This window comes from Physcomitrium patens, chromosome 4 (assembly GCF_059467195.1).
Source record: "Physcomitrium patens ecotype Gransden chromosome 4, ASM5946719v1, whole genome shotgun sequence".
NCBI lineage: Eukaryota > Viridiplantae > Streptophyta > Bryopsida > Funariales > Funariaceae > Physcomitrium > Physcomitrium patens.
Genome location: NC_143413.1, coordinates 7,756,424 through 7,766,362, shown reverse-complemented (window position 1 = coordinate 7,766,362; position 9,939 = coordinate 7,756,424). Strand labels below are relative to the sequence as shown.

The 9,939-nt window shown below is 39.0% G+C and overlaps 1 protein-coding gene, 1 long non-coding RNA gene and 1 other non-coding gene across 5 annotated transcripts; 2 read left to right on the top strand and 1 right to left on the bottom strand.

Moving 5' to 3' along the window:
• Positions 1-1,631: 1,631 nt before the first annotated feature.
• LOC112281072 (putative pectinesterase 14) lies at positions 1,632-4,686 on the top strand. 2 transcript variants are annotated; one of them, XM_090249622.1, is made up of 6 exons: positions 1,632-2,382; positions 2,798-2,972; positions 3,099-3,308; positions 3,398-3,633; positions 3,909-4,073; positions 4,333-4,686. In XM_090249622.1, the coding sequence occupies exons 1-5, from the start codon at positions 2,015-2,017 to the stop codon at positions 4,057-4,059; spliced, it is 1,140 nt and encodes a 379-aa protein (XP_090105748.1). In that variant the 5' UTR covers positions 1,632-2,014; the 3' UTR covers positions 4,060-4,073; positions 4,333-4,686. The 2 variants fall into 2 exon arrangements, with proteins under 2 accessions (XP_090105748.1, XP_024373010.1); XM_024517242.3 differs by having other exon boundaries at positions 1,633-2,382; positions 3,909-4,686.
• A 425-nt stretch (positions 4,687-5,111) lies between these two features.
• LOC141045289 (uncharacterized) lies at positions 5,112-9,180 on the bottom strand. 2 transcript variants are annotated; one of them, XR_016502551.1, is made up of 2 exons: positions 6,368-9,180; positions 5,112-5,428 (listed from the first exon to the last, which is right to left on the bottom strand). It is a non-coding gene; the product is annotated as an uncharacterized LOC141045289 (long non-coding RNA). The 2 variants fall into 2 exon arrangements; XR_016502550.1 differs by lacking the exon at positions 6,368-9,180 and adding an exon at positions 5,628-6,346.
• Positions 9,053-9,212, top strand: LOC112281963 (U1 spliceosomal RNA). Its single transcript, XR_002969725.1, has one exon. It is a non-coding gene; the product is annotated as a U1 spliceosomal RNA (small nuclear RNA).
• The last annotated feature ends 727 nt before the right edge of the window (positions 9,213-9,939 follow it).

Sequence of the window (9,939 nt, the reverse complement as noted above, 5' to 3'; positions counted from 1 at the left end):
ATTTTAATTTTGCTAAATTATTCCAATAGATTTTATAATATACATGATTATAATTTTTATGTTTATGAATTATTTTTAGAGTTATTATATAATATTTTAAAATTTATAAAATATATTTTTATTGGATATAAATTTAAAAATTAAACTATAATTATTAAAGAAGAAATAATTTTTAATATTAGATTTAGTAATACTTGTATTATATTTAAACATATTTTAAAGTATCACTTTTTAATACAATAATATAATTGACTAAATGTCATATACATATAAAGAAGATTTCAAAATCTTTGAAAAATCTTCCACATTATGGTAGATCTTTTTAGAACATTCTAAGAACTTGGTAGAAGTATGTGGTAGATAGCTTAGGAACTTCAAGCCTTAGGTCTTGCAAGTAGTATAAATATAAACAAGACTAAGGTCCTCCTTAATCTTGTCAATTCATCTCTTAAATTAGTTCTTCTAGTGGCCTTTAGGCCTTTTTGTTTTTGACATAAACTATTGATCATTGTCTTGTTAGCTATTCTTTCTTTTTTTGCACACATCTTAGTTGTTAGTTCTTGAAACTATTTCTACCTCATTGAAGTTCTAAGTGTGCTCTTGACACCAAACTTGACTTTAAAATTTTCTTTTAAATTTGGAATTTAATTTTTCTAAATATTTTTAATATTTAAAATTAAAGATAAGTAAATTAAGCATTTTATTTCTTTGTTACATGTAAACATTAATAATTTTGTTATATATAAATACACACAATATATTTGATTTCAAATTGAACATTAAATAAAAGCTTTTAAATACATTACATTGAATCTTTTAAATTAAGTAGTAATAATTAAATTAATTTTATTAAAAATAATATTATCAAAAGATATTATTAAATATAGAGTAATATTTTTCTAATACACTTCTAGCTTAATTAATTAAGCTAGTATAATAATAAGCTTATCTATAGCAGTAAAGAGAGAAAGAAGTTTAAGATAATATTTAATTATAAAACAAAAATAAACTCAAATAGAAATCTCTACACATCAAAAATAGAGAATCTTCAACAAAAACTAGAATGTAAGGAATACATCAATAAGATTGTGAATGACATTAGACTTGCCTCTACATATAGTGGCTAATAAGAAGACCATGTGGATGCTTTTTGAGAACCACAAGACTTATAAACTTCCATATTCTACAACATCTATTAATACATATGTAAAATTTGTAAAATATTGTTACATCTTAATTAAAACTTTCTTTAATAACAAAATACCTTTTTTTATCTTTAACTAAGGCAATATCAAAAAAACTCAAGTAAGGTGTCACCATATCTTTTATTGGATGCAAAAAAACATTTATCTTCCAACTTATTATATATATATATATATATATATATATTCTGAAATGTTTATTTGTACTCTTTATTTCCTTTAATACTTTATCAACTTTAAAATTAATTATCTCATTAGAAATTACAAAGAATCATGAGATGAAAAAATATTTTAACAAAGAAATAACACGACGCTGAAACACTAATCATCATATATCTAGTTGGGAATGTCGAGTGACGCCAATAGTCGGCGGCAATTTGCGGTAGTTTGCGGTGGGTAAGAAGCGAACACCCAAGCGGCTCGTCAGAGCGATCAGCTTATGATTGACGGAGTGTGCAGGGTTCATGCTCAAAACCACTAGTCGCGCATTCGTAAAACAGCTTGAAAACGTTTAGATGCCAAATTGTAATGTAGAGAACTAATGCGTGTGAAGTATGCTGTTGCAAGGTCTGAAGACTTCGTGTGCTTCCTCTTCAATAATTACGTGTCTGTGAGTTGTGAGTATGTGAGAGGAATTGTTGCTAACATTTCGATAGCACAGAACGCGTTGGAATACGCATGTGGTCGATGAGACTTGGACGTGTGATGTAATGCATAGACGGCACGGATAACCCGCACAGTGGCTGTGAAAACCTACCGAGGGATGTAGAACTTGTTGAAGGTTTTCCAGTGGGAGCTCTTAACAATTGACGATGAAGTTCTTGAGCACTCGCACTATTATTTTGAGTGTTGGAATCGGGGTTATTGTTGGAATATTTGGTCTACTGGTGACGGAGAAAAAGCTGCTTAATCCCTTGCAGTTTGGTAAGCAGAAACTCCAGTCTGGTGATATAACCACATTTTCAACACGATTAGTGTTTGGCGCGAATTCCACATCGTTCTCTGCCAGAATATACTCCTACGACATTGTGAAGCTTAAGAGGAAATTAGAGAGCAAGCAGAACATGTTTGTGGATATTTCTGGATCGGGGGACACCAGGACCGTCCAGGAAGCCGTGAATGCTGTCAGGCGCTACAATAAAAAACGTGTGACAATTTACATTAACGCGGGAACGTACATGTAAGTTAACCTACTAGTTTGATGGTGGCCTTTTGACATTGCAAATCAAACTCTCTTACACAGGCCTGGTCGGACCCTCCGAGCATTTCTAGCAGAAGGCTGCAAGGGTTATGTCAATGCTTGCAGTCTGTGCGTACGCTCGTATGACAAATAGTGTTTATAGCCTTACTATGTTGCTGAAAACGATTCGAGTTCCTTGGGAAATGTTTCCGTCCCGAAAGATGTATCAATCTTTGATGATTTTAGCTTTTAATTGATCGGTATTCGCATCATTCATCCCTGGAAAGTAAAAAACGGTGTGAAGAACACGAAATTTTACTGTGACTGGTGGTCTCAACAAATCAGAGTAAGAGTTGACAATAGGACGAGAGAAGCCATTACTCACAGAACCTTGATTGTTACTGATAACTCTCAGTGAGAAAGTACATGTGCCGCACAACAAACCATATATTACATTCGAAGGAGCTGGTCTGCATCATACTATCATCAGCTGGAACGATAATCAGACCTTAACTAATGGATCGACCATTCATACGGCGTCAGTGACTGTGGATGGAAATTACTTCATTGGGCGCAACCTCAGCTTCCGGGTATCTTCTCACATCTTTGTTAATAAAGAATCATTTAAGATACTCGTACAGAAAATATGAGCTTATCACGCATGATCCACTTAAGGACACAAAACTTACCATGTGAACCCTATTCATCGTGAACAGAACACTGCTCCAATACCGTTACCTGGGGTAAAAGACGGCGGGCAGGCAGTTGCACTTCTGGTTAAGGGAGACAAATGTGCCTTTTACGGATGTGGAATTTATGGATATCAAGATACATTGTACGATTACAGTGGTCGTCACCTGTTCAGAGAATGTCATATCGAGGGTGCAGTCGATTTTATTTTCGGCAATGCTAGATCCCTCTACGAGGTAAGTAGAACCTGGACAAATTTACGTCATTCATTTTCAGAACTTGCTAAACAGAAGTGTAGAAAATACTAATCTGCTGACTTCCGCAGCGATGTACCATTCACTCAATTGCGAGCAAAGCAGGATCCATCACAGCTCAATCCCGGGCAAGCAAATTTAATGTTACAGGATTCGGATTCGTGAATTGTTCCATCGTTGGAACTGGGCAGATATTGCTGGGGCGAGCATGGCGCCCTTACGCTCGTGTTGTGTTTGCTTCATCGTTCATGGATAACATCATTGATAGCGCCGGATGGAACGATTGGGGAAACAGCAGTGCAGACTCGTGAGTACCTTTTGCTTGTCGCCATAACGTAAACTTGATGATTTTCTATTGCAAAGTGGCTGATAGCGTAGATAGATTTAACATCCTGCTGTGTGCTGTCCACCAAAGCAAGCATCAAACAACTCATGGGCTATAGGGCTAAGATTGCATGAAAGAAATACAAGAGATAATCTAGAAATCTGTATGATGTCCGATCTGCATGTCAAGCATGCGAGGATCAGGGCTCTTGCACGAAAGAAGTCCGATGTAAGTTTTGTTTACATTTTGATTATCAGGTCTGTCTACTTTGGAGAATTTAACAACAGCGGGCCAGGAGCAAATATGTCTGGGCGTGTACCCTATGCGCGGTCCCTCTCATTCGAAGAGGCTCTGGGGTGCACTCAGATCGATTGGATCGATGGTTCTGAGTGGGTCGACGACCGATAAACGTGGCCAACTCTGTACTCTTCAATACACAAATGCACAAAATGTCACAATTTATTGACTTAGGTTGCGAGATTTCCAATGAGGACTGTAGATTCTTTTGGTGAAAATATTTTGGAGTTTGAATGATTAGTTTTAAAATTGTAACAATTGGCAGATTTACTATGTCCCACGTACATACCATTGTACGCTACTACAAAACACACCTTGCCCTCCTTCCGAGTGACTAGTGTGGTAAATGTGGAGGCTACTAATTAGTCTTGTTGAACGAAACAGGATCCAACTACGCTGATCGATTGTTCCGGATAGAGGCATTACGTTGAAACTCTGTTCTAACAGGTGAAGGGGCACGACTGTGACAACTGGTTCTGATACATCCTGGTGGTAATGTGGGACTATTTGTGTTATCCGCTATGTTTGGAGAGACCTAGACTCTAAAGACAAGGATTTCAACATCTTCAAAGATGGTTAGATTGTCAAAATAACTTGTTTAGGGTCTTAGGGTATTGAACACAATAACGAAGTGATCTGTACGTTCACCAATGATCTCTGTGCATCCAGACATTAGACTTAGTATATGTAGACCCTCTGCATCGTGAAATAGATCTCTTCTTGATTCATTTTCATTGATATGAATGTGTTTGATGCTTTATCTAACATGGTATCAGAGAGTCGTTAGACCTCTCTTTTTTTCTTTATTTCTTTCTCTTGTATCCACTAGTAGTACAAACCATGCCGAACGACAATGTGGTCCCTGAGGAGGTAAAACTCGCAAGATCTTCCACCTATGGAAGTACATGATCACTAGAGTGACAGAACGAGAGAGATTGTCGGAGATCCTATCTCCTCCCTCAACCAAATCATCTTCTAAAGGCAAGGAAAAACAGTATTCCAAGGACCTTACAGATGAGGAATACAAAGATGATAGATATGAACGTCCGATGTACATACTCAGTATATTGATTAAGCCCAGCTTGCTAGCCGTCGTTACTGACTTTTACGAACCAAAAAAATTGTGGGACTTTTTACGTGACTCGTTTAATGTGCAAATGACAGAAAAAAATTCGGCCTGAAGAACAGACTTGATTTCATCATATTCTTTAAGCACAATAGAGTCGAACGTTATTTCTCACAATTTCGACGCATTCTCGCAGAGCTCTTTGCCATAGGGGTCGAAGTAGATGACTCTGGTCTTGTTCAAATTGTTGTCAAAGCTCTACCTGACTCCTACGAAAACTTCTTGAGTAACTACACCAGCGGCGGAGGTTACCCCATCCCAGATAAACTTCAGTCTCGGTTCACGCTCGAGGAGAGCCGTAGATGAACGAGACCCGAAAGGCGAAACACTACTCGCAAAGCTCTCTACTTCCGCCTGAACCACAAAAGCAGTTAATCTCATCGTCATTATGGCACTTTCAGCTCTCACCACGGCTATTCCAGTACGCTAAGATAATCGAACACAATTCAATGCACATACTGTTGAAAACATGGTCATCCGAAACATATGTATCCCAAAAGACTTAGTAACATAAGGAAACTCAAAGCGGACAAAATGTCAAAGCTAGGATTACGTTTTCAATCCGCGAACATAGTTCACGATGAGACCTCATGGCCAAACTTGATGACAATATTGACCCCATTCCTCTCGAAGAAACCAGCAATGACCAGCTATTTGAAGCAGCGATTTCTTCACTGAATGCTCACGACCACGATCCAAGATGGTACCTCAACTCCGGGGCCATACAACATGTCTCCAGAGGGCGATACAACTTTGATAGCTTAGGAGGATTTAGTGGCAATGTGAAAACAACAGAAGGTCACAGCCACCAGATAGCCGGTTGCGGCATTGTACATCTAAAGTTCCCATTGGGAGAAATAAAAGAAGTATCTGATATTCTGTACGTTCATGGATTACAAAAGAATCTTTTGTCCATTGGCTACTTTACCAACAGAGGCCTCATAGCATGTTTTAGCAACTAAAAATGCATTTTGTACAATGGATCTCATGATCGCATAACAGCTAAAGGTACACAAAATAGACGGAACGGATTGTATCAACTCAACACAAGCAATTCAGAGATCGCAACCAATCTGACTTAGACGGAACTACACACAATCGGGTTGTGGCATTACAAGCTAGGGTACACTATCAACCCGAGACTTCATGATCTATCAGCTCAAAACATGGTTGATGGAATTCCATACATTTCGGTACACAAAGAAGTCTGCGAACATTGTCAAGCGGGCAAGCAACATCAAGAAGCATTCTCCAGAATGAGTGTTACAAAGTCAACTAAAATTCTTGAATTACCTCACATAGAATTGTGTGGTCCCTTCCCGATCACATCTCCAGGTGGTTCCGATTGCATGCTAGTCATAGTCGACGAGTAGAAACGAACTGCAATCTTCTTGACATGGCGCATAACATGACCACTCGAGCCATCACACCCAGTTTTCTTTGGATAAAATCTGTCAACACCGCAACTTTTATTCTTAACCAATCACCCACCAAGGCTCTTCTTGAGGTAACACCATACCAACGCCTCTATTATAAAAAACCTGATGTTTCTTTTTAGCGGATTTTTGGATCTATCGTACATGTTTGGGTAGAAAAGGAGTACCACGACAAACTATAGCTGCTCTCTAAAACATGCCTTGTTGTCGGCTACGACCAAAACACCAAATGTTACTGCATTTGGGTGCCATCCAAACACAAGCTAGTTATCTCAAGAAACATTAGATTTTACGAATCTAGCATTCTAAATTGAATTTGACCATTCCACCTCGACATAATTCAAGTACCAATTGCCTCACATTCCACGAGAATCTTGGCCCCTGATCCAACCGAGCAACCAAGCCCCGCAGAAACCACTAATTCCAAAAAAAACAAGGTCGCTACCACCGGACCATACGATCCAACACAATCCCGCTCACTTCGCCAGTAGCACCCCGCTGGAGGCGCTGCCACCAACAGGTCATGCCACACCACTCAACTACATTGCGCCACCCGTAAAAATTGCCCCGTCGCTGCAGTTGCAGCAAATGCCAAATCGGACACGACAGCCATCATCCCGCCTTCACGATAGCGTCACTTTCTCCGTAGAACCAGGATCCGATGGAAAGCCCAGAGTCGTTGCTCATGGCTTCTAGCAAAAGAAAGGTATCGATTATGACAAAGACTTTGCCCCCGTCGCCAAATGGAAAGTCGTTCTCTCTGTCATTGCACTTGCTTCAAGTCATCAATGGCCGATCCTCCATTTAGATGTTAAGACCCCATTCTTGTACGGTGACCTCAAGGAATCCGTTTACATGGAAGTTCCAGAGGGCTTCCGAGACACTATCACATACAGAAAAATTTGTCGACTGAAGAAATCCCTCTATGGGCTCAAACAAGCTCCTTGTACATGGTCCGAGAAAATCAATACATTTCTAGACAATCATGGTCTCTCACGTACTGAACCGGACTGCAGTTTATACTACCTCCAAGACTCTAAGGAGTCACATTTCTAATCCTCTATGTCGACAACCTTTTACTCACAGGATCAAACTCTCAAAAAATCCTGTGGATCAAGACAGAACCCATGAAAAGGTTTGAAATGTCGGACCCCGAGAACATCAACTACTACTTGGGTGTAGAGTTCATCCGACATCCAAAGGAGACCTTCTTTTCCCATCTATTGACAGAGTTTGGTACGCAGGATTGCACACCGTTAACGGTTCTTATGGCAATAGGTTTGAAACTCAGTTAAGAGGAGAGTTCACCCTTGGTCGATGCCCAAAAGTTCCAGAAACTCATTGGTATGTTGATTCACTTAGTTAACACAAAACCTGAAATTTTATTCACCACAGGGGTGCTCAGCAAATTCAAGCACAGTCCGAGAGTGCCCAGCTAACCAGATACTCAGATATATGGAAGGAACACTGAATCTCGGGATCTTCTGTAGACGTAATGAAAGCCCCACTGTGTTGAGATATACAGACTCGGATTGGATCAACTGCCAAATCAATTGAAAATCCATCACAAGATAGATCTTCAAATCAGCAGGTGGTCCAGCCTCTTGGGCATTGAAAAAACAATTAACAGTGGCTGTGTCCTCCACTGATGCAGAAGCCTAGGCTTTGGCCGAAGGGATCAAAGAGGCAATATGGCTTCAAACACTATGTTCTCAAATCCATGGCACAGTTCCAAATCCCATCTTGTTATTCTATGATAGCCAAAGCACACTCCAATCGGCACGCAATCCTTTCTTCCATGATAAATCAAAACCCATGGAGATGTGGGTCCATTACATCTAAGACAACATGCTTACAGGAGTGGTAGACTTTTTCTACATACCCACTGAAAAACAAATCGCGGATCTTCTCACTAAACCGATGGAAAAACAGCAATTTACTTAACTTTAAGAAGAAATGGGCATACAAGATCGAAACATGCTAATGTAAGTCACCTCTCACAAACGACTCTACCTCCTCAAATTCCCTGAATTTTCTGTACCTCGATCCTCGATATCTGCGGACTTGGTCCTCGCACTCCGACGAAGACAAGTATACACCAGTCTTTTGTCCGCAAAACACACCATAGAATCCCTTTGACAAAATCGCGGAGCTACTTCCAGACAAATAATTCATTTGCTGGTCACCTTTGACTCACGGCGAACTCTTGATATGCTCATCTTCTTTCAACGATCGCCTCACAATTCCAAAAAAACAATCCAGACATGAATCGCAGCATCGGCACAATGTGGCGATGAAGAACCACAAACCAAACAAGATGTACCGCAACTGAATAAAAAAAACCATTTTACAAATTAGATCAAATCCTTTAATACAAGCACTATCATTGGGGGGAAAAAAAAGAGTCTAGGTTGCGATATGAGGCGCCAAGGATAAACCAGGGCCAAGCCAGCGAACGAAACCAAAATTATGAATAACCCATAAGGTTCGGAGGCAATGTAGTCAGAGTATAGTATAAAGACTCTGCTCTGCATAGGGATCATTACTTACCTGGGCGGGGTCGATCCATGATCAGGAAGGTGGATGGCCTAGAGGAACCTGCCCCATTGCACTATCGGGCCGGGTGACTCTAGTATCTCTCTACGGAGGGCATACACGTCATAATTTGTGGCAGAGGGGGCTCGCGTCCGCGCGGCCCCCACCCAAAACAACATCTAAGCCTGGAATTCTATGACCCACATATCCAGAATTTTCGCGACATAAACGAGGCTGATGGTCTACCAACAATGGTGTCATACTCCGGATACGAGTATCTACTGTACATTTAGAATGAACAATTTGTCACTCACTGTGTTGCAAAAACACCCCCGTAGAAGGTAATGATGCAATTCATAGCTGTTTGTTGTTTATAAAATTGATGTCAGTAAAGGCTGTAGTGTATACATGTTTTTTTTTGCAGGTATTGAATCATGGTTGAGGAATATTTTTTGTGGCTTAGTTGATTTATATTTATTGAAAAAGTAACCTTGTTTTGAGAATGAGAATAATAATTTTAATTTTCATATTTAATTAATATAAAATTTTCATAATAGTTGTGTACAAAATACACAAATCAGAAATTGTAATCTTTGTTGTTTTCTTGAGCTTAGTTGTTTTTATTGCATATGTTATTGAGTTTTGTATGGATGTCTTTTAGGAATTAGGTCCAGCAAGAGAGTTTGAAGCTAACTAAATTGAAGAGGAAATAGTTTTCTGTTTAAGTTTAAGACAATACCAAGATATTTTTTGTTGCAAGTTTGAATTCTGAAATTTGATATGTTTCATTGTTTTTAAATTAGCATTTTTGATATATATATATATATAATCACATATATAAATAAACACGAGTTTGTTTAAGAAACACATGAATATACATGTATTGCTATTACT